Source organism: Piliocolobus tephrosceles, chromosome 14, assembly GCF_002776525.5.
Source record: "Piliocolobus tephrosceles isolate RC106 chromosome 14, ASM277652v3, whole genome shotgun sequence".
Classification (NCBI taxonomy): Eukaryota; Metazoa; Chordata; class Mammalia; order Primates; family Cercopithecidae; genus Piliocolobus; species Piliocolobus tephrosceles.
The window spans coordinates 4,532,654-4,556,551 of record NC_045447.1 but is presented as its reverse complement, the minus strand read 5'-3'; the positions used below and the strand labels follow the sequence as shown (position 1 = coordinate 4,556,551).

General features: G+C 53.7%; 1 protein-coding gene across 1 annotated transcript in view; it reads right to left on the bottom strand.

The window, feature by feature from the left end:
- The window catches only part of SARDH (sarcosine dehydrogenase), an 80,564-nt gene extending 57,235 nt beyond the window's left edge, over window positions 1–23,329 (bottom strand). The window contains exons 1-9 of the mRNA XM_023189019.1: window positions 23,246–23,329; window positions 22,434–22,484; window positions 19,010–19,370; window positions 17,612–17,790; window positions 16,525–16,704; window positions 15,596–15,719; window positions 15,297–15,397; window positions 4,364–4,468; window positions 2,696–2,825 (exon numbers count right to left, since the gene is read on the bottom strand). Of these exons, the coding sequence (XP_023044787.1) occupies window positions 2,696–2,825; window positions 4,364–4,468; window positions 15,297–15,397; window positions 15,596–15,719; window positions 16,525–16,704; window positions 17,612–17,790; window positions 19,010–19,340 (1,150 nt within the window). The 5' untranslated portion in view covers window positions 19,341–19,370; window positions 22,434–22,484; window positions 23,246–23,329. The remainder of the gene's footprint in view (window positions 1–2,695; window positions 2,826–4,363; window positions 4,469–15,296; window positions 15,398–15,595; window positions 15,720–16,524; window positions 16,705–17,611; window positions 17,791–19,009; window positions 19,371–22,433; window positions 22,485–23,245) is intronic.
- Window positions 23,330–23,898: the final 569 nt, after the last annotated feature.

Sequence of the window (23,898 nt, the reverse complement as noted above, 5' to 3'; positions counted from 1 at the left end):
AGGACCAGCCTGAGCAACATAGCGAGACGGGATCTCTACAAAAAAATCAAAAAATCATCCGGATGTGGTGGAGCGAGCCTGTAATTCCAGCTACTCGGGAGGTAGAGAAGGGAGGATGGATGGCTTGAGCCCAGGATGTCGAGGCTGCAGGGAGCCACAGTCGCACCACTGCACTCCAGCCTGGGTAACACAGAGAGACCTTTTAAAAAAGGGGGTGGGGGAGGTAACCTGGGCTGGGTTTGGGGATGGCCCAGGGAGCACTTTGGGAGGGCTTGAACTATTTCCCGGCCCAGGGCGGGCAGGAAAGAAGCTCTGAACAACCTCACAGGGCATCTGCGGGGAGCGCTAACAAGAGCTAGCAGGGGGGCAGCTGCAGGGAACAAGGGTCTTTTGGATGTTTCACAAATGACTCAGGCGGGTTGAGCAACCCGAGGACGCATGGGACCTCCAGGCAGCCTGGCCAGGGGCCAGGCCTGCGGCTCCCACCCTGACCTTGGTGAGCTCCACCATCCTGGAATGAGAGCTCTGCCTGCCCTCTGGGGCGCTCCCTAAGTCACGAGGGCCTGGGACTTCCCTGCTATTTTCTGGAGGCCAAAGGCCATTGGCCATGCCTGGCAAGGAGAAATGCTGATTCCCCACCAGTTTCCCATCCAGCCGACAGAACAGATCCAAGATGTCCTCGCCTGCACATCTTCCCCAGAATAGGGCCTCGTGGGGAGTACCAGCTCCCCAGGCTAATTAAAACGAGACAGAGGAAGAGAAAGAGAGAGAGAGACAGAGAGACGCCTGGGGTTATCTGTGCTCCTGGGATTCTTCCGGGCCTGTGTTTCTCGCTGCCAGACCCACGCAAGCTGGGGGGGTTGCAGGGGTGGGGGCAGTGAGTCACGGTCGTGTGCTCCCACCCTGCACGCTGCCCCGGCCCCTGGGGCTCCATCTGCTTCTCCCTGGGGCTGCACTTCGCATGGAGCCAAATCCATGAAAGTAGCCCCTGCCGGCGGCTGAGCCAATGCTGAGCGTGCCAGGACAGAGGGGGCTGGACTCGCCAGTGGGCCATAGCCCTTCTGTGTTAGGACTCTTCCCTGTCTTTAAGGTCGTCGTCCGCTCCCTGCATGGCCTGTGGAAGTCCCTGGGCTCCCCGCTTCGTGCCGCCCCACTCTACTCAAATGCTCTCTACAGCTGCTGGGCCCAACCCATGCCCTGCACCGCCCTGTGGCTTCTCGTTCCTAGGCCACCCTGCCAAGTCGGTGCTCCATCACCATCTCACAGATGCACCTACTCCAGAGGGCACCCACTCCTGTGCCCTTCACTCAAGGCACAGAGGGACTCACCAGGCTTCTGACACGAAGTTTCCCTGGGGGCAACACTGTGTCTCTCTGAACCTCTCTCCCAGCCCTGAAGCAGGGCCAGAGCTCCCCCTACCAGGAAGCAGTGGGGAACACCCGTGTGATTCTGCAGGAACCCCGATGTGGGGGAATCTCTGTGCCCATCTGGTGCTCCCCTGCCCAGATCACGTATCCGCGGCAGGCCCAGCACCGACTCGCCCTCCAGGGCCGGGCTGGGCTGCCCCCGCTCCTGGCCGCCCGTCTGTGTCCTCAGGCTGTGGCCACCCAGCCACTCCATGCCTCCTGTCAGAGCACCCACCCACGGGCTGTGGTCAGTGACTTGCATTGGGTCTCTCCTGCCAGAAGGAGGGCGCTGGCCTGAGTGGGCCTGCCTCTGGCACAAACGAGGTACCACTTAATGTAGAATGAATGCCCTCATGAAGGAACGTTGGTGCTCTGGGGTCACTGGTAGCTCCCGGGCTGCCCCACACTCAGCTTGGGGACATCTGGCTCAAAGTCCTGTGGCTATAAATACCAGGGTGCCAAGGCCAGCTCCAGCCCCTCCTGCCTTCCAGAGAGTGCACCTTTGCCAGGGCCCAGGCAAGCAGCCTCAGCCCCACACCCGCCCCCTGGGGCAGAGCCTTCCGGGCTCCCCAGGCCAGCAGGGTGGGGCAGGGCTGCGCTGCGCTGCGAATGACCCACGTGGGGCATCTGGGAGCTGAGCCCACCTTTTTGCTCCCGCCTCCTCCAACTCAGTTCTCCTGGGGCCAGCGAGGAGGGCCAGAGTTAGGGGAATCTTGGCACTAGAGCCTTCCCCCGCTGAGCTGGCCTCCGGGTGCAAGCCGCCAAGAGCAGTGGGGAGGCCAGCAGCATGGGGTCCTGGCCAGGGCAGTGCTCTCTGGGAGCGGTGGGGGCTGAGGCTGGAGGCAGAACTGGGACTCACAGCTGTATAAGCCTTGCATCAGGGAAGGTCTCAGCCCTTCCATTCCTCACTCAGCCTCACAGGGTGCTGGGATGCGGCCCGCTATTCCCATTTTACAGATGAAAACACAGAATTCCAGGGAAAAGTCGAGTCTAGGGATGAAGAAGCCCAGGTGGGGAAGCCAGGACGAGCCACACTTGAGGCAGGAGGAGGCCCTGGCCTTGTGCTTGGGGCAGATGATGGCCCTCGGGAAGCCCAGGCCTCTCACCCGTATTGAGGAATAAAGGCCACCCTTAGCACCCAAGGCTGCTGGAGTCATGCAGCCAGAGGGCCCGGGGACAGCCCTGGGTCCCCTGTGGGACACAGGCTGGCCTCAAGGGGCATCACTACCAATAGTCGTCAGACGAAAAGACCCACGGACACCCACCCCAGCTCCGAGGCTCTCACTCACCAGGGCCACAGACCGTGGACTTGATTCCTGTCTTCTCCAGCACGGGGACCCGGTTGATGGCACCTTCAATGTGCTGGGTGAACACCTCCCAGTCCAGGTCAAAGAGGCCGAAGGCAAACTTGTCTGACACCTGCCAAGGCAGGGCAGGGGCAGTCTCCTTTATCCCCAAGAAGGCCATGCGTCCCCATGCAAAACCTGCCTTGTGATGGCTGCCAGGCCAGCCTCTGCTGAATCAGATGCGTTAGAGGGCTGGTGGTCACCCACACATCCTGGCAGTTTGTCTCCCCTACCCACCAACCCATCAGCAAGGCCTGTCTGCTCCCCCTCCCCACCCCAGCCCAGGCTTCCACCCACTCGGCCCTTGATGGTTGCAGTGGCCTCTGGCTGGTCACCCTATTCCCCAGCCTCCCTCAGCACACTCCCCTAGATCCCACCATGCCCCTTCCCTGCTCACAACCCTCTTCTGGCCCCCCGCGGCTCATGATGGCCCCAAAGTCCTGCGTGTACCAGCCTGCCTATCTCTACCACTGGGCCCGCCACCCTGACCTTCCCGCAGCTCTTTGGGAAGAGCAAGCTTGTTTGAGCTCAAGGCCTTCACCCCTCAGTGGGGTAGTTCTTTGCCCAGACCTGCTACACTGGTTTGTTGTCTTCGGTACAGGGCCCTGCTTGGATGTCCCCTCCCTAAAAACCCCACCCTGACCACTCATCTAGAGGATATCCTTCTGCTCTAGTCTCTCTAGGCTGATCCTTAACCTGCTAATTTTATTCAGTGCATGATCACCTTCCAGAATTTCATTCCTTGTTTGTTTGTTTGTAACAGAGTCTCACTCTGTCGCCCAGGCTGCAGCGTAGTGGTGCGATCTCGGCTCACTGCAACCTCCATCACCTGGGTTCAAGTGACTCTTGAACTCAGGCCTCCCAAGTAGCTGGGACTACAGGTGCCCGCCACGACTCCTGGCTAATTTTTGTATTTTTAGTAGAGACGGGATTCCACCATATTGGCCAAGCTGGCCTCAGACTCCTGACCTCAAGTGATCCACCCGCCTCAGCCTCCTGTAGTGCTGGGACTACAAGTGTGAGTCATCTTGCCCAGCCGTTTGTTTGTTTATTGTATGTCTCCCCACCAAAATACAGGGATCAAAAGTCAGGGACTTTCATCTTGGTTTCCCTCTTTCTCCAGAAATTAAAGCAGTTTTTAGCCCAAAGTAGCCACTCAGTAATTTCATGTGTGGACTAAATGCGTACACACATAGAACAGGGCTGCAGGGCTGCCCTAACCCCAGAAGCTGCCCAGGGAACAGCCCAGGCCAGGGGAGATGTTGCTACAGCAGCTGGCTGGGAGGGCAGTGTCATTTGCTGAAGGATATGGGACTTGTGTGCTCTCATGCCCTTCTGAGCACACAAGTCATCACTGCGCACTGTGCAGCCCTTCACTGTTGATGTTTTGAGGCAAAGCCCTCCAGCTGCCCCAGTTCTGGATTTGACTGCCTGCCAGGACCCTCAGGGTAAGAGCAAGATGGCTTTGAGCTTGGTGGGGCCAGGGGACCTGCCACTTCTCAGGTGTTCCTCTGAGGAGCTTCAGGAGGGTGGTCTTCCTGAAAGAAGCCCTCTCAATGCTGAGATGCAGCCCTGACTCCCTCCCATTATCCCAGGGCCCTGGCATCTTACCTCCTCCCAAAAGATGGGGTTGGCCTCATAGCCACCCACAGACAAGGCATCCCCTTGGAGGCGGAGGTAGACAGAGGCATCGTGATCACGGACGTTGGGCATGTTCTGGAAGGCAGAGAGAGAAGCTTTGGCATCAGCCAGAACTGGGTGGGGACTTGGTTCCCCATGACCCATGGTGGGCCAGCACCTCCACCCAGGGTCACCGGCTCGAGATGGTCCTCCTCGTTGTAGGACCCTGAGGACAGAGTGGACACAGGGTCTCGAGTTACACACAGTGAACAGGTCACTGCCATTCAAGACTCTCCTTCCCCAGATCCCACAAAATAACAGCAAAAGGGGAAGAAGGAAGAAGGAATGGATGGAGGAAGAGAGCGAGGGAGGGAGGGAAGCAAAACGTATAACCCACAAAGATGAGAGAATAGGCAGAGGCAACAGCAGAGGATGGGAGATTCCAACCAACCCTGGAGGATGCAGAGTAGATGGAGGAGCGGTGAGCCTTAGCTGGGGCTGGAGGAGAGGGAGACTGAGCAAGACAAGCCAGTGTGCCCCTCCTGCCTCCTCCTGAATCTTCAGAGCTACCCCAGGTTCCTCTCCAGGGGGTGATGTGCTTGCTCATGTATGGAAGGATCTTCCCCTGGAGAGGTGGGTCCTGAGAGGCTCCAGAGGTGGGGAGAGTGGACTGCCATCCCCCCACCCCCCATAGCAGATTGGAGACTCTTCTGTGAGACACTGAGAGGCCCAGTGAAGGCTTGAGATGCTGACACCAGGGTCCCTCTAAAAGAGAAGGGTTTGCCACCCAACCTTCCTGAGAGGCTCTCCAGTCCTCCCCTCCAAGCCTCCAATCAGACTGCTGCTCACTCTCTCATAAAAATAAAACCACAGGGTCAGACACGGTGGTTCACACTTGTAATCCCAGCACTTTGGGAGGCTGAGGCAGGCAGATCACGAGGTCAGGAGATCGAGACCATCCTGGCTAACACGGTGAAACCTCGTCTCTATGAAAAATACAAAAAATTAGCCGGGCATGGTGGCAGGCACCTGTAGCCCCAGCTATTCGGGAAGCTGAGGCAGGAGAATGACGTGAACCCGGGAGGTGGAGCTTACGGTGAGCCGAGATCGCGCCACTGCACTCCAGTCTGGGAGACAGAGCGAGACTCCATCTCAAAATAAATAAATTAATTAATTAAATTAAATTAAACCACAGGCTGGGCGCAGTGGCTCACGCCTGTAATCCCAGCACTTTGGGAGGCCAAGGCAGGCGGATCACCTGAGGTCAGAAGTTCGAAACCAGCCTGGCCAATATGGTGAAACCCCATCTCTACTAAAAATACAAAAAATTAGCCAGGTTTGGTGGCACGTGGCTGTAATCCCAGCTATGTGGCTGTAATCCCAGCTACTCAGGAGGCTGAGACACGAGAATCTCTTGAACCTGGGAGGCGAGGGTTGCAGTGAGCCAAGATTGCACCATTGCACTCCAGCCTGAGCAACAAGAGTGACACTCTGTCTCATAAATAAATAAATAAATAAATAAATAAATAAATAAATAAATAAATAACCACAAACCACAACAAGAACATCAGGAATACAAGAAGATGGTGTATTAGTGTGTTCTCACACTGCTAATAAAGACATACCCAAGACTGGGTAATTTATACAGGAAAGAGGTTTAATGGACTCACAGTTCCACACGACTGGGGAGGCCTCACAATCACGGTGGAAGGCAAATGAGGAGCAAAGTCACGTCTTACATGGCAGCAGGAAAGAGAGAGAGCATGTGCAGGGGAACTCTCTCTATAAAACCATCAGATCTCCTGAGACTTATTCACTACCACAAGAACAGTATGGGGGAAACCACTCCATGATTCAATTATCTCCACCTGGTCCCACCCTTGGCACTTGGGGATTATTATGATTCAAGGTGAGATTTGGGTAGGGAGACAACCAAACCATATCAGAGTGAACGACAGTGCTATGAAAAAGGAATCTAAGATGAAGAAAGAGGTCTTTAAATGAGATATGATAGTCAACATTTACAATTCAACAGAAGGGCCAGATAAGGCTGGGACCATCATACAGTGATTAGGCTAAAAGAAAAAGACTACAAAACAGAAATCAGGAGTGGAAAAAAAATAAGAAAATTAGAAGGTCCATCTTGAAAGTCCAACATCCATTTTACGGGGGTTCCAGAAAGAAAAGACAGAGAAAAATGGAGTCGAGGAAAATGTCAAAGCAACAATCCAAGAAGAGTCCTCAGATTGAAAATCACGCATTCATATGGAAGGGCCCAAGAGTGCCCACCAAGCCCTGGGTCTGGACAGAGGCCTGCATCAAGGCCACACCATGGGAAACTGGGTGGCCAGGACACAACACTGGGTGGCCAGGAGGGCCATCAACAGGGGACCACATTGCTGGAGGCTGGAAGACATGGAGCAAATTCTTCAAATGTCTGATGGATGTTTTCAAACACACAATTCTAGATCCTATCAAGCCATCAATCAAGTGTAAGAAAAGAATGAAGGCTTTTTCAGACATTTATGAACACAAAACATGTACTTCTCACATACTCCTTTGCAGTAAATGGCCAGAGAACACACTGTGACAAAAGAAGGAAAATAAACCCAGAAAGAATAAAAGCCATGGCTCCAGGCAGGGAGGCGTGAAGAAGGCACTGGAGTGACAGCTTAGACCATGCAGTGGCCAGTCTGAAAGGGAGTGGAAGATCTGAAGGCAGCAGGAAGTCCTCCAGGGGAGGGAAATGGCACTTAGAGGCATTAGGTGGTTTATCTGATGTGTGTGCATATTCAGAAAATAGTATCAATAGGTGTTTGACAGATCCCTTGACACAATTGGGGAAAAATAGTAACAGTTAGGTACACACATGCAAATACCCTCAGCAAAACAATAGCAAACTGAATCCAGCAACATATAAAAGGGGTGATACATCATCGCCAGACAGGATGTGGTGGCTCATGCCTGTAATCCCAGCACTTTGGAAGGCCAAGGCAGGAGGGTCACTTGAGGTCAGCAGTTCAAGACCAGACCTTGGCAACATGATGAAATCCCATCTCTACTAAAAATTCAAAAATCAACTGGGTGTGGTGGCACATGCCTGTAATCCCAGCTACACAGGAGAGTGAGGCAGGAGAATTTGCTTGAATCCAGGAAGCAAAGGTTGCAGTAAGCCAACAACACACCACTGCACTCCAGCCTGGGCGATAGAGTCTCACTCTGTCTCAAAAACACAAAACAACACAAAACAAAACAAAATACCATGGCCAACTGGAATTTATCCTAGGAATGCAAGGTTGGTTTAATGTATGAAAACCAAACAATAAAATACACTATATCAACAGAGTACAGGACAAAAACCACATAACCATTCCAGTAGATGCATAAGAAGCATTTAACAGAATCCAACATCTTTAATGATTAAAAAAAAAAAAAAAAAAAAAGGCCTCAACAAACACTTAACAAACTTGGAAGAAGGGAACTTCCTCAAAGTGCTGAAGAGTATCTACAAAAACCCACAGCAAATGTCATACTTCAAGGAAGAAGGATGACTGATTTCCCCCCAAGATCAGGAATAAGAGAAGGATATCCATTCTTACCCCTTCTACCCAACATTACATTAGAGATCTTAGCCAGGGCAGCAATTAGGCAGCAAAAGTAATAAAAGGCACCCAGATTGAAAAAGAAGAAGTAAAAATATTTCTATTTGCAGATAACAAGATCTTGTATATATAAAATCCTAAGGAACCCATTAAAAAACTACTAGCTCTCTCCTCTCTCTCTCTCTCTTGCTCTCTCTCGCTCTCGCTCTCTCTCTCTTTCTCTCTTTCTCTCCTTCTTTCTGACAGAGTCTCACTCTATCACCTGGGCTGGAGTGCAGTGGTGCCATCTCAACTCACTGCAACCTCCACCTCCTGGGTTCAAGTGATTCTCCCGCCTCAGCCTACTGAGTAGCTGGGATTATAGGCACGTGCCACCATGCCTGACTAATTTTAGTATTTTTAGTAGAGACAGGGTTTCACCATGTTGGCCAGGCTGGTCTCGAACTGCTGACCTCAAGCATCTGCCCACCTCAGCTTCCCAAAGTGCTGGGATTATAGGCGTGAGCCACTCGGCTCAGCCAAAAAACTAATGTATTTCTATACACTAGCATTGAATAATCTGAAAAGGAATATAAGAAATAATTTCATTTACAATACCATCAAAAAAAATAAATACACTTAGGAACAAATTTGACAAAAGAATTGCAAAACTTGTACTCTAAAAACTAGAAAATACTTTTGAAAGAAATTAAAGAAGACCTAAATAAATAGAAAGACATTTCATGTTCATGAAATGAAAGACTTATTTTTGTTAAGGTGACAACACACCCCAAATTGATCTATGGCTTCAACACAATGCCTGTCAGAATCTCAGCTAGTTTCTTTGAAGAAATTAAATAGCTGACCCTAAAGTTCATACAGAGATGCAAAGGACCAAGAATACTCAAAACAATTTTGGAAAGGAAAAACAAAGTTGGAGGATTCACACTTCTTGATTCCAAACTTACTGCAAAGCTATATAATCAAGACAGTGAGGTACTAAATAAGGATAGACCTACAGATCAATGAATTAGAAGTGAGAGTCGAGAAATAAACCTTCTTCTTCAGAGTTAATGATTTTCAACAAGGGTGCTAAGACAATTCCTTGGGGGAAAGCAGACTTCTCAAAAAATGTTGCTGGGACAACTGGATAGCCACATGCAAAAGAATGCAGTTGGACCCCTACCTCACGCCATGTACAAAATTTAACTCAAGATGGATTACAGACATAAGTATAAGAGCTAAAACTATAAAATCCTTAAAAGAAAATATTAGAAGTAAATCTTTATAGTCTTGGGTTGGGAAATGTCTTCTTAAATATGACACCAAGAGCACAAATGACAAAAGGGGAAAAAAAGAGATGAATTGGACATTATTAAAATTTAAAACTTGTGCTACAAACCCTACCATAAATAAAAGTGAAAAGTTATGTATGACTTCTGGATTCTGAGAGAAAAAAAGAAAATGAAAAGACAACCACTGAATAGAAGTTTCAACCACTGAATAGAAGAAAATATTCATAAATCATATACATAACAAAGGACCTGTATCCAGAATATTTAAGGAAATCCTACGCAAAGATTTTTTTTTTAGTCAGAGTCTCACTCTGTAGCCCAGGCTAGAGTGCAGTGGCACTACCGCGGCTCACTGCAAGCTCCACCTCCCAGGTTCACACCATTCTCCTGCCTCAGCCTCCCGAGTATCTGGGACTACAGGTGCCCGCCACCACGCCCGGCTAATTTTTTGTATTTTTCGTAGAGACGGGATTTCACCATGTTAGCCAGGATGGTCTTGATCTCCTGACCTCATGATCCTCCTACCTCGGCCTCCCAAAGTGCTGGGATTACAGGCATGAGCCACCGCACCCAGCCAAGCAAACCTATTTTTAAATGGGCAAAGTGTCTGAGTAAACCTTTCTCCAAAGAAGATATACAAATAAATCAATAAGCACACGAAAAGAGGCTCCACATCATTAGTCATTAGGGAAATGCAAATCAAACCCACAGTGAGACACCACCTCACACCTTCTAGGATAACCGGCATTAAAAAAGACAAAAAATAACAACAGTTGGTGAAGATGAAGGGGAACTGGAACCCCTCAGTATACCTCACTGGTGGGAATGTAAAATGGTACAGCCTCTTTGGAAAATAGTCTGATAGTTCGTTGAAATGTTAAATAGAGTTACCATATGATTCAGTAATTCCACTCCAATGTATATATTGAGTGTTCCTTATCTGAAATGCTTGGGAACAGCAGTATTTCACATTTTTTATTTTTGGGGATTTTGGATATTTGCATTATTGGATATTTGCATTACCTGTTGAGCATCCCCAAACCAAAAATCAAAATCCAAAATACTCCAGTGAGCATTTCTTTTGAGCATCATGTTAAGAATTCAAAAAGTGTTAGATTTTGGAGCATTTTGGAGTTTCAGATTTGGGGTGTTCAACTTGTATAAACTCAAGAGAAATAACAACATAGGTCCCCACAAAAACATGCATATGGATGTTCACAGCAGCACTATTCAAAATAACCAGAAATGAGAAACACCAAATGTCCACCAGTGGGTGAATGAATAAATAAAGTGCATTCTATCCATACAATGGAGTATTATTCAGCTGCAAAAAAGTATGAAATACTGATACATGTACTACATGGACAAATCGTCAAAACACACCACGCGAAAGAAGCCAGACATCGCGCGATTCCATTTATACTAAATGTCCAAAACAGGAAACTCCATCCAGGCAGAAATCAAATTTGGGATTGCCTAAGTCTGGGGATAGGGTGGGAAATGGGGAGTGATTGATAACAGGTATGGGTTTTGGGTCATGAGGATAATGTTACACACACACACACACACACACACACACACAACAGTTACAGAGGAAACTGAGCAGCTGAGGCAAAAACTATTAATAACTCCAAGAAACACAAAAAGTTGGACACTACATGATCAGGCATTAACAATGTTTACATAATCAGCTGGGCATGGTGGCCCACGCCTGTAATCCTAGCACTTTGGAAGGCCAAGATGGGTGGATTGCCTGAGGTCAAGAGTTCGAGACCAGCCTTGGCAACATGGTGAAACCCCATCTCTACTGAAATACAAAAAAAAAAAAAAAAAAATCAGCTGAGTGTGGTGATGGATGCCTGTAATCTCAGCTACATGGGAGGCTGAGGCACGAGAATTGCTTGAACCCAGGAGGCAGAGGTTGCAGTGAGCTGAGACTGTGCCACTGTACTCCAGCCTGGGCAACAAAGTGAGACTTTGTCTCAAAACAAAACAAAACAAACAAAAAAACAATGTTTACAAAATCATAATATGGCAGACAGGAACTGCTGATTTAACCAATAAACAAACCAAACAAAACAAGACGATTTAGAAAGCAAGCAGGCATGACATCCACCGCCACTGCGGCTCCTTTGCACGCAAAGAACAGCCTTCTCTTAATCCCTCTGTCACCTGCCCCTGAATTGGAGATGAGCACAGGAGATGTGACCCCTGCCCAGCCTCTGAGAGCAGAAAAGGGGATGTGCAGAGACCAGAAGGGACATTCTGGCAGATGCTCCCTCCCTCTCTGCCGGGATCCCAGGAGTCCTGTTCATTGGAATGAGAGTATCTGCATCAAGGGATCCTTGTCAGGTAGCACATAGAAGTTCCCAGTAACTGAGCACTGTTTAAAAATAATAATAGCCGGGCGAAGTGGCTCACACCTGTAATCCCAGGACTTTAGGAGGCTGAGGCAGGAGGACTGTTTGAGCAGTTTGAGACCAGCCTGGGCAACATAGCAAAATCTCGTCTCTATAAAAAATACACAAATTAGCCAGGAGTGGTGGCATGTGCCTGTAGTCCCAGCTACTCGGGAGGCGGAGGTGGGAGGATTGCTTGAGCCCAGGAGGTTGAGGCTGCAGTGAGCTATGCTCGTGCCACTGCAGTCCAGCCTGGGAAACAGAGTGAGACCCTGTCTCAACCAATGATAATAATAATAGTCATATCCTAACCTCTACCAGCACTACTACTTTAAAAACAAAGCCAGCCCCAGAGCTCCATAGAGCAGGACAGTGGGGACACCTGGTGGCCAGGGAAGCCCCTGACGCTTGTCCCAGCAGGATCCATGTCTGGACTTTCCTGCCCCTTGCACAGACCCTACTACCTCTGAGCACCCAGCGGAGTTCCCAGTTCATCATCAGCGGCCAGTGGAGCCCTGGCCTTTCTCTCCAGGCAGCAGCCTCCTGCTCTGGCTGTCTCCAGTCTGGCCCTGGTGCCACTGACTCCCTGCCTCCTGACCTCAGCCCATGCCTTCCATCTGCCTCTTTCTTCCATCCGAGCCCTGCCTTATTGCTCCTGCCCTCTGCGATCTTTCTCCGAAGCTCCAGCTGGCAATGACTCCACACCCCTCTGTCCTTGTCCTTGTCATCGCACAGCTACCTCCTCACCAGCACCTGCTGTATGCCAGGCACCACGCCCAGCTGCATCACTCTGTCCTTCCCGCAACACAGCCTGAGGCAGTAGGGATGGTTATTACCCATTTTGTGGAAAAGGGAACCAAGGTTCAGAGTGGTGACAGACTTGTCCAGCCTGGGTAATGGAGGAGTCAGCGTTTAAACCCAGCACCCGGGCTCTTACCCACGACTCTACCCCTTGATGGAGAAGCCACTCCTTGCTGCTGCAAAAGGATGCCGGAGCACAAATGTGAGATCGCCTAAGAGCACCCGGGCCACCTGCTTCAACGACAGCTCAGAGGGAAGAGATGAGCCCTGGCCACAAAGGAAGCTGTGGGCAGAGCTCTCTAGGACCCAGGCCTGGGACAGATCCTCAGAAAAGGGAGATCCTTGGGGCCACACAACCCTCTGGCCACCCAAGAAGAAAGATGAACTACGCGTGAGACCTGAGCCCTCACCTGCCAGCCGGAGCCCCCAGGCCCCGATGTGTGTGGCTGTGTCTGATCAGGGTGGACAGTGTCCGGCTGCACAAGGCTGCCACACCTGGAGAGCTTCCTGAGCAGATGGAAATGGGCTGCACAGGTGGCATGCACCCAAGACAGGGCCCCCTGCCTTGTTCTGTGGCCCACCCAGGGGTCAGACCACAGCAGGTGGGCAGGTCAGGGCCGGCGGCCTGGCTCCTTCCTCAGATTCACACCAACTGCCCAGCGGCAGCCTCTGGAAGAGCCAACTTCCGGGCACCTGCACGTGGCCAGGTGTCAGAGGAACATGCGGGGCTTTGTGCGAAGCCCCATAGCTCCACTTTTCTCCTACCACATCTCGGAGCTGCTGGGGCTGGTGGCCCTTTTCCTGTGCTCTGGTACCAGAGGCATGCTGGGATCGGGACTGGCTTTGTAAGTAACACCCGCTAGCTTTGCTTGAATCTTGACATATACAAGAGGAGGCAGCTGCAGGGACCTAGGCCAACTTTGCCTTGCTTCTTCCCTGGAAAGGCACCACAAAGGCAGGCCTTGGGAGGAATTAGGGATGGAGGATGGAGCCACAGTCCTGGGCTTGGTGGACACTCTGTGGCCACCCTCCCTGAAGTCCCAGGACACAGCTCTGCCCGCCCTCCAGGAGCCCACTGCAGCCTGAGCGTGACCCCTGGTGGCCACCTAGGGGAAGAGGCTCTCCCCAGGGACCTGGAGCCAGGGACGAGGCCTCAGCACTCAGCTCTGACACCCACCATGTGACTACTCTTAGTCCCTAACCCGGCACGTGGCACCAGCCACCCGCAGTGGGCTTTTGCTGGAGTTAGACTCATTCTATGAATAAGGGGTCTTGTGTCCAGTGGGGCGTGGCTTGCCAGTGCACTGGAGTCAGAGGCAGGAGCCCACTGGGACCCATTTCCCCACCCTCTTCACCGCCCTGGTCTATGAAGCAACCAAGCCTGGCACCTCCCCGGTGACCACAGGGAAGCCAGGCTGGCAAAGGGTGGTGATGGGTAGCCCCCAGGGACAAAGCTCCCCGCTCAGGGGCCCAGGCTTCCCTCTCACTGGCCCTGACCCTAAACAAGGGCAGTCTGTCCTCACATTGACCCTGCCCCACAGCCTCTGGCCCTGGCTGTCTGAACGGCCTGCAGGTCCCGACTGCCATGCACGCTCTGTGCATGCTTCTTATCCACCATGCCACCCTTAAGAGCCTCACCTAGATGCAGCCACCTCCTCCAGGGAGCCTCCCCTGGTCCACTAGGGCTGGGAATTCCTGTAGCCCCTGAGTCCCCATCGGAACCCTTATCAGCATGTTCTGGAATTGCATGTATACTTGTCTGTACCTCCCCCCCAACCGTACCCAGCAAGAATTAGATCTCTGTCTGTGTTATGGCCACAGCTTCTAAAACAAGGTCTGAAACACCGAGCTCACGCCATCAATGTCTGATGCAGGGAGGGTTCGATGGAATGTGAATGGTTGGATGAATATGTAGGTGGATGCTGGAGGAAGGGCAGGGGGAGAGGGAGGGAGGGATTGATGTGTAGAAGGTTGAGTGGGTGGGTGGATGGAAGGATATATGAAAGAAGGGATGGACAGGTGAACATGTGGATAAATAGATGAATAGATGGATGGAGAGATGGAGGAGGGAAGAATGGATGGAGAGATGGCAAGATGAATAGAGGGAGGGAATGAGTGGAGGGAGGAATGGACGAAGGGAAGGGAGATGGGTAGAGGGATGAGGGAATAAATAGGAGAAGGCGTGGATAGATACAGGAGTAGATGGATGGAGAGACGGATGGAGAGACGGAGGGCTGGACAGAGAGAGGAAAGAGTAAGGGAGGGTCACATGATGAAAGAGGATAGTCAGTAACAAGGCGGCAGGAAGCTCCCAGCCACCACCATGGGAGGGAGGGGTTGAGGACAGGAGAGAAGAGAGAAGAGAGGGCAGGAGGCACCCAGGTGCCAGCAGGTGCACCCAGGCCCCCAACCTCCCTTGGCAGAAGGCTCTCAGAGAGGTTCTTCATGCCAGGAACCAGCACCCTCTGAAACAGGCACCCCAGGCACACTGGGAGCGTGCAAACATTTGGGGCTTCCCTGAAACTCCTGGGCACAGAACATGACAAAAAGCTAGGCCTCCTGCACCATGCAGGACAGGCTGGGCTGTGTTCTGGGCATCAAGGAGAGACCAGGCCCTGAGGAACAAGGGGGTCAGCCTCATCAGGGATACCCCTGTGCTCCCTAGTTTAATCTTCACACCACCTGGAAACACTCCGTGTTACAATCCCCATTTCACAAATGAGGTGACTAAGGCTTGGGGCAGTGAGGGAGCCCACTAGGGTCGCACCACCTGGGTTCGAGCTGGGATTCAGAGCCAGGTCTCTGTGCCCCCCACAGACTGACACAGAACCCGGGGCTGTCCACCTACCTGAATCCCCTCGATGCGCTCGGTGACGACATAGGCATGGTGCATGGCCACCAGTGGGACCTTGACTCCAGCCATCCGGCCCACAGCACTTGCCCACACTCCTGCGGGCAGAGCACAGACAGCTCAGCTCTGCTGACACCTGGTGGGAGCTGCCTCTCAGGTGTGCACAGGCTGCCTCTGCAGACCTGTCTGCCCTCGCAGGGGCTCCCCACCCCAGAAAGAAGCCCTGCAGAGGTGGGAGCAGATTTAGGGAGCAGCCGGCACAGCCACACAGGAGTCAGGAGAAACGCTACTCCCACCTGCACAGTTGACCACGCAGGGCGTCTGGATGGAACCGTGTTGAGTCTCTACACCTGCGACCCGCCGCACTCCAAAATCATCTGTCCACACACGAATGCCGGTCACTGGGCAGTTCTCAATGACCTGGGATTGAGAGGAACTGCTTCTAAAACTCCACGGGACTCCCTGGGGTTGCTTACCACCCCTCTTCAACCAACCTCTCCTCCCAGAGGGGACCTGGGGACACTGTTTCTGCTAGCAGCAGGCCCCCTGTGATACTGTCAGGGAAACGGGATGACCACAGCACCAGAAAACTAGACCCATCCATGCCTTGACTTGGAGAACTTGAAAGTTGGGCAAATTCTTTCACTTGACTTGTTGGGGAAACCCTCTTTTCATAATGTGGAAAAGTAACTGACTTTTTTTTTTTAAAAGCAAGATACTTGATTAATGGAAAGATGTTTGCAGTCTACTGTTTGGTTAAAAAAAAAAAAAGTCACAAAACAACAGCAGCTTGGTTCTATTTTGTATACATATATATTTTCATAGAAAAATATTTGGAGTAAAACATACTAAAATGTCAATATTAGTTACTGCTGTGTGATTTTGACTTCTTTTTTGCTTATGCGTCTTCTTAAAATTGTTCTACAAAGATGTGCGGAGTTGAGATAAATGCAGATACAAATTATAAGAAGGGCTTTTGAGACAATTTGCTTGTGCAGCAGAGAAATGGGTGCACCCATGGCATGACCTGATGTCTGTGAACAGACCGAAGGCATAGCCTCCCCTTGGCAGGAGTGGACCAGAAGGCTCAGAGAGGTCCTCACTGGCCCCAAGTCACACAGCAGTCAGAGAATGGCTCCTGTTCTCTTGCCTTCTGCTCTCAGGGTTCTAAGGCAGGAGGAGTGGGCTGGGAGCAGGAGACCCAGAGCCGGGTGGCCATCAGTACCTGTGCTCCTCGGGCAGAAGCTGCCCTGGCGAGGGTGCTACAGGTGCCAGCAGGGTCCATGGTACCGTCGTGCGGCACATACAGGGTTCCGTAGAGGTCGTCCACATTCATCAGCGGGTACAGAGTCTTGGTCTCTGCCGGGCTCAGCACGTGGGATTCCACACCATACGCCTTGCCCAGCTGGGAGGACCCAGGGAGATTAACTGAGTCCGTGGGAAGCAGACCCCTGGGCCACTCCCTCCCCAGCTGGGCATCCACCGCAAACCCCAGCCTCACTTTCTCCCAGAAGCCTTAGCCGGTCCCCACGGCTTCGGAGCCTGTCCCTTGAATCCGCTTCAGCATAAGAGTTAAGGAGCAGGGGATACTCCATTGAGGCAGACTCCAGGGCCAGGCCCCCGTGCCAATCCGACCCTCACCAGCTGTGTGACCAACCTGGGGCAAAGTCGCTTCAGGTTCACCCAAGTGAAGTGGGGGTGAGAATAGTGTATGTCACTGACAAAGAACTTAGACCAGTGCCCGACACAAAGTATCTATTATATAAAATTAATAACCCCACAAGTCTAATACTTTGAGCCTGAGAAGTTTTCCAGTCAGTTTCAGACTGTCAGATAGACCACGCCCCTACATTTGATTGGCCCAAGAACAGCCAATCAGTGTCCTCAGGCGTGGACCACTGAGACAGGGAAGAGCTGAGCCAATCAGATTCTCTGTCTGGGAATTCTGAATGAAGCCTGGCAAAATCACTTTCTCCAGGTGGCACAGCCAGCGAGGGGCAGCGCTAGGGCTGGAACCCAGATCTGTCACCTGCCAGGGCTCCTTCCCTGTGGCATGTCCTCTCTCTCGTGGCAGAAGGGTGCCCACCGACATGAGCCCCACCCCCGACCCCGCAGGAAGCAGACTCATCCACACAAGCCCCCCACCCCCAGCCCCTCAGGGGATGCGCACACGGACATGAGCCCTCCGTACCTCCATCCTCACAGGGAGCCCACCCTAACCCCACAGGGTGTGCACCCACCAATATGACCCCCCAAGGAGTGCACCCACCCACCCAAGTCCTCCCCTTTGCCCCCCGCAGGGCAGCACACACCGACATGAGCCTCTTGTACTCATCCAGGCGCTGCCGGTTGGACGCGATGAAGAGGCCCCCGTTCTGGATCCAGCCCGTGTGTAGTCCCGTCTCCTCCTCCAGCTCCCGGCTCACCACACGCCGAGTGTGGGCCAGAAGCTCCACCTCCACGTCACTGGGTCGCAGCTGCCACAGCAGGCCTGCCCGGGAGGGTGGGTGCCATCATTCCCCAGGGAGGGGACTGCACCTACTTCCCCCTACGAATATCTGGGGATACCCTCATATTGAACCATGGGTGTCTTTCTCTGCAGGCCCTGGGGGGCCTGGAGAGGTTGTTGAGCAGGAAATAAGGGGACCAAGATGAATGTGAGGGAGGTCTCGCCCTTCGGCAGCTCAGAGAGTGACATAGCAAAGGCCCCCATTTTTGGAGCACCTACTGTGTGCCAAGCCCCGTGCTAAGCCTGTCGTCCTATGAGGAGGGTGTGATTCTCTTATCGATCAAGTTCAAGTGGTACCAACAGTTCTGTGGCCAAGGTCACAGAGCAGGTGAGTGGGGGCACCAGGACACCAACCCACTACTGAATGAAGCCTAAATCTGCACTCTTCCCAACAAAGGCTGCCCTCCAGCAGCTGAGTCTGAGAGGTGGCAGGCCAGGGGTGTGGCTGATGAAGTGTCAGGGAAGGGGCTATGACAGCCCAGCTAGGGGCCGGTGAGAAGGCAAGAGCAAGGGTTGGAGCAGTGGCATGTGGGAGCCGGCTCGCATCAGCTCTCAGGAGCCCAGGGAAGCCCAACTCTTCCCAGCTCCACAGTCAGTGACCTCATACTGGTGGCTTGCTATTGGCCAAGGTGGGAGTGTTTATACCACAGAAATTGGCCAACACTGCAAGTCAGCAGATCCAGTTTACCGGGACACCCATGGTTGAAAGGGTGAAGGCAGAAGGTTGGCTGTCCTGGGACATGCACACCATAGGTGCTTAATATATGCCCACTGGCTAGTTAGGAGAATGAGAACTGTAGAAGCCTCTGGTGCTCATGGAGGACACAGGTCTGCTTCACCCCCAAAGGTCTCCGTCTGTCCTGCTCCACTCCCTGGGATACCCTCAATCCTGGTGGCTCTGTCCAGGAAAGGGGCTTCTGCCCTCTGGACAGCTGCCTCGAGTTTCCAGCCTTGGTCCCAGCTTCACTCTCCAGGCCACACAAGCAGCATCTACTTCCTCCTCCCACCACAGCTCTTGAGAGACTCAGAGGGCAAGCGGTACCCCCAGCTCCACCCATCTGCAAATTGGCCAAGCACCTTTCCCCAGGGTCTCTTCCCCAGGCTGGTGGTTGTGAACCCAGAACTGTCTCAGCTAGCAAGGGACTGTGGCCCTTCGCTATGTCCTATCCCTCCCTGCCCCTACCTGGCCCCTGATCCCTACCTGCCGTGTGCCAGGTGGTCCCAGAGGTCAGCCGCTCCCGCTCCAGCAGCACCGCCCCACTCATGCCCATCTTGGCCAGGTGGTACAGGGTCTGGCAGCCCAAGCTGCCTCCACCAATGACCACCACGTTGGCTGTGCTGGGCAGGGGTCGGCTCGGGCCTTGGGCCACCACCGAGGTGCCTTGTCCCTCCTTCAGGGTCCGCTGATACGGCACACTCTTCTCAGCTGTGGGACCAGATGCGCTGGACAGGTTACATGGCCCCAGGCCCCGGGTAGGGCTCTGGCGAGGGCGGGCAGCAGCCACACGTAGGGCTCGGCTCAGTGAGGCCATGGGGGCTCCGGGCCTCAGCACAGCAGGGAGCTGGGGAGAGAATCAGAGCTGGGTGGGGTGCAGAGGGGACATGGCGGGGGCTGTGCTGAGTACCCAGGGGAATAAGGGCCCTACGGTGTTACCTCCCAGGACCTTCCTTCTGCCGCTTCCCCGTGTCATGCATGCATTCATTCATTTATTCATTCATTCATTCTGTGTGTATTTTTAAGGACCTGGTATGCAGCAGGCTCTGTCAGTGCCCAGGGGCAACCATGGTGAGGACAGGTCTCTGCCAGCCCACAGAAAAGACAGGGAGCGCCAAGCTCTGGGTAGGAGTGGGGGTCGGGGCCACAAGGGGAGGCAGAGAAGAGTGGTTGACGTGGCTGGCAGAGGTCCAAAGTAAGACCTGAGGAAAGCGGGCTGCCCCATGAGGCCGGGCAGGGAGGACGGGGAGGGGACTGAGAACAGAGGACCAACAGCTGGAAAGGAGGAGCTCTGGTCTCAGGGACACTCACCCCCAGGTCGCAGAGAGCGAGAGGCCGGGGCTGGGAGGGGGCTGTCCCGCCAGCCTCAAGAGCCCTTTCAGAGCTCAAGATGCTTCTGAGGGACCATGCAGCCCTGGGACCCCACAGGTCTGTGCTGGGGCAGACCCCAGGTCCTGTGGTGTGGGGATGGGACCTGGGGGAGTGGCCAGAGAAGGCGGTGGTGGTGGCACAGTAAGGCAAGGCGGGGGCTGTGTTAAGGGATGGAGTCACTTGCACTCCCAGACAGAGAGCCAGGAGGAGGGAGAGGCATTGTGGACGCTACAGCAGTGGCCACAGGATATCAGCAGGCAGCCTTGAGATGGGGTGCCCAACCCCCAAGCCTGGAGCCAGTACTTCCTCCTGGGCAGGCCCCTCCCAAACCCAGACAAGAGGTGTTGCCCCCTCATCAGCCCCAAAGCTTGGTGGGACCTAAGGCAGAAGCTGATGAAGGATGTGGTGTCTGGGCTCTGCTCCCTTGGGGCCACTGGGATTGCAGAGCAGGGGCTCAGAAGCTAGGTTAACAGGTCTTCCTCCCCTCTGCTCCATCCCAGCTGACCTACCCCAAATCCCTCCTCCCTCAGGAAGCCCTCCCAGATCTCCCCAGCCAGAAAAATCCAATAACAATGATAATGCAAGAGGCAGCCCTCCTTCTCAGGAGAGAAGGCGCTGATGAAAACGGATGTCTCCTTGGGTGCGGGTGAGGCAGGACAGGCAGTCAAAGGAGTCATCATGTCCTGGGGATGCAGCAACTGCGGTGACTGTGCAATCAATACAATCAGCTTCCACATTTGTGTTGTAACTGAGCTTGTTCAAGCAAAGCTGTGTGCAGTAGGGCCTTTCCCCTGGAGAGGGTATGCGCGCATTGATTTCACCTGTCCTCAAACTGACCCTTTGCTCATTCTAACAGTAAAAAACACACCCCTGGGTGGAGATTTTAAGATGCTAATGAGGCCGGGCTTGGGGGCTCATGCCTGTAATTCCAGCACTTTGGGAGGCCAAGGCAGGCAGATCACCTGAGGTCAGGAGTTCCAGACCAGCCTGACCAACATAGAGAAACCCCCGTCTCTACTAAAAATACATTAGCCATTACAGGTGTGGTGGTGCAGGCATGTAATCCCAGCTACTCAGGAGGCTGAGATAGGAGAATTGCTTAAACCTGGGAGGTGGAGGCTGCAGTGAGCCAAGACTGCGTCATTGCACTCCAGCCTGGGCAACAACAGTGAAACTCTGTCTCCAAAAAAAAAAAAAAAAAGATGCTAATGAGACATGTGACGTGTGAACAAACATGTACAGCTACCACATGTGCACCCAGAGGACCCACCATCACATGTTTCCTAGTAACCTCTCTTTCCACCCGCTTATGAATAATTGTGGAAGACTCCCTGAAAGGAGGTTTCTCCAGCAATCGTCAACGCTGCCTCACCCTTAGGAGCAGTCCCCCCAGATCCTCTCTCCCAGGGTGCTGCACTGTCTTTTCCGCACCTAACTTTCAAAATTTTTTTTTTCCTTTGCAATAAATCGCTCCATGCTGCAGCTCTTTTGCTGTATGTCTCATGTTTAAATTCTTTTTTTTTTTTTTTTGAGAAAGGGTCTCACTCTGTCATCCAGGCTGGAGCGCAGTGGCATGATCTCGGCTCACTGCAACCTCTGCCTCCTGGGTTCAAGCAATTCTCCCGTCTCAGCCTCCTGAGTAGCTGGGATTACAGGTGCACGCCACCATGCCTGGCTAATTTTTGTATCTTTAGTAGAGACAGGGTTTCACCATGTTGGCTAGGCTGGTCTCGAACTCCTGACCTCAGGCGATCCACGTGCCTCGGCCTGCCAAAGTGCTGGGATTACAGGCATGAGCTACTGTGCCCGGCCTAAATTCTTTAAACTAAGAAGTTAAGAACCAAGGTCTCACAGCAGCCATCAATGGAGGGGTTGGGGTGGTGTCCTGCCCAACATGGACCTCCACTGCCCTCTTCTGGGATCTGCAGGAAAAGTGAACGGGATGTGGCTGTGATCCGAGGTGTGAAGTGCTATGCCACCTACATCAGTATGAACGATTGATGTAATTAGCTAAGAAAGTCAGCCTCCTTTTTCAAGAGTGGACCATATGCTATGCACGTTCGTTCACTCTCGTTGAACACCTATAGACACAGACTTCACAGCGGGGGAGTCTGACACATGGAAAGGCTCCCTGAGGTGACCAGGGTCACAGGGCCTCCATGTGGCCATGCCAGGGACTCTCTCCTGCCCCCTCTTCTGACCATCCCAGGGGGACTCAGGACCCACTGCCACACCCTGTCCCACCTGAACTGTGGGCACTGCCCAAGCCTGACGAGGTGCAGAACCCTGTCCTAGGTACACTGGGGGATGTAAGGGGGATCCCAGCTCTCAGGCAGGTCAGGGCGGCCCTCTATCCCCTGCCCCAGCACCCTATCCCAAGGGAGGGAGCAGGGAGTCTGCTTGGAGTGGCGAGGGGAATGAGGAGGGGTTGGAGCTTGTCCTCAGCCTCTCAGCCCTCAGTGTGTCAGCCTGTCTGCCTCCTGCCTGCAGAGGTGGCCCCAGACAAGGAAGCATGCCCCCTGCACGTGTCTATACATACCTTCGGTACTTGAAGGTCCACAGTCTTCTAGGAGCCCCCAGAAGTGGTGCCCTACCAGGGAAAGCCAGCTTGAGTGGCACCGAGGAAGGTTCTCCAAGGCTGAACACCCCCGCCCCACCCCCCACCACGGTGCTGCACGGCAGAGTACACCTGGTCAGCTCTGGGCAAAAGTCTCTCTCCTCCTTCTGACTGTGCCCAACGCAACGGCTGCTGGCGCCAGAAGCTGCCACGTGCCCCTTCACCACCTCTCTGGACAGTCAGGGCTCTCGGGGCTGCCAGACTGGGGGCTGGGGGCTGGCAGCGGCCCCAGTGGAGACAGCGCGGAGCCCCTCCTGCCTGCTACCTCCCTGGAAACAGCTGCCTCCACATTAACCCGCTCTCCTGCCCCCTCCAGCTCTCTCCCGCCCCTGAGTCAGCGTCCCAGGAGTGAGGGCTGAGGACAGCCCTGGGCTTGGGATCAGACAGACAGTGGGGGTTTTGTCACAGGACTGGGGCCTTGAGCAACAACTTAACCTCACTGCAAAGCAGGGGACCCAGGAACGCCCTCCTTCTCCCAGGCTCAGGGGGTGGCGGGGGTCAAGCGAGGAGAGCTCCTGGCACCTTTGCCTGGTGCAGGAAGGCGTTGTGGGGAGGAGCGGCGGGGGGCGGGGAGGCAGCTGCCCATATGGTGAGCCCTGGTCCTGCTCACCCAACTGGATGGTCCCTGCAGCCACAGGCAGAGGGAGATCCCAGCCAGCTCTGGCCAGGCCCAGCCCCGCCCACAGAGGGGAGGCCCCAGCCTTGTCCCTCCCTGGGGGTGTACCTCCAAGTACCTCTCGTCAGCTGCAGCGCCCCTCGGCCCTAACAGTGCTTGGCCCAGCGGAGGTGCCTTCACCTTCTTGCTTCCCAAGCAGTGGCCTGGCCGGAACCCCAGGCCTCCCCCGCCCCCTGGCCTCGCTGCCAGCCCCATGTCGCCGCCCAGGATCTGGGCGGAGCGTACCGCCCACCGCCGCGGCTTCTTGGCCAGCTCAGTGGGGGCTTCTAGGCCAGCCCAGTGGGCAGCTCCCTGTGAGGGTGGCAGAGCAGGGCTATAAACCCCATGCCCCATTACCGGTAGGCGACCTGGCAGTCAACCTCCCGCTCCAACCCTCATTTCCTCCTCTCTGAAACAGAGGCCTCAGGGTTGCTGCAGTGAACCCAGGCACCCCTGCCTGCTGGAGCCTGTCTGAGCTCCCTACGCCCAAAAGGAGCTATGCACAGGCAGAGTGGGCAGGAAAAGTGGGGTCAGCAGCAGCTTGGGCCAGGGGCCTGTCCATTGCAGGGAGGCTCCTTGGGTGAGGTCATCTCAGCACATGTCCCAGTTTGCTCACCCCCAGGGACAGGGCACTCGCTACCTTCAGAGGCGGGTGAGAAGGCCTGGGTCAGCTTCCCAGGGACAGGGGCTCCTGTTCTGTCTGTGTCCTGCTCTCCTGAGCTCCCAGATCCC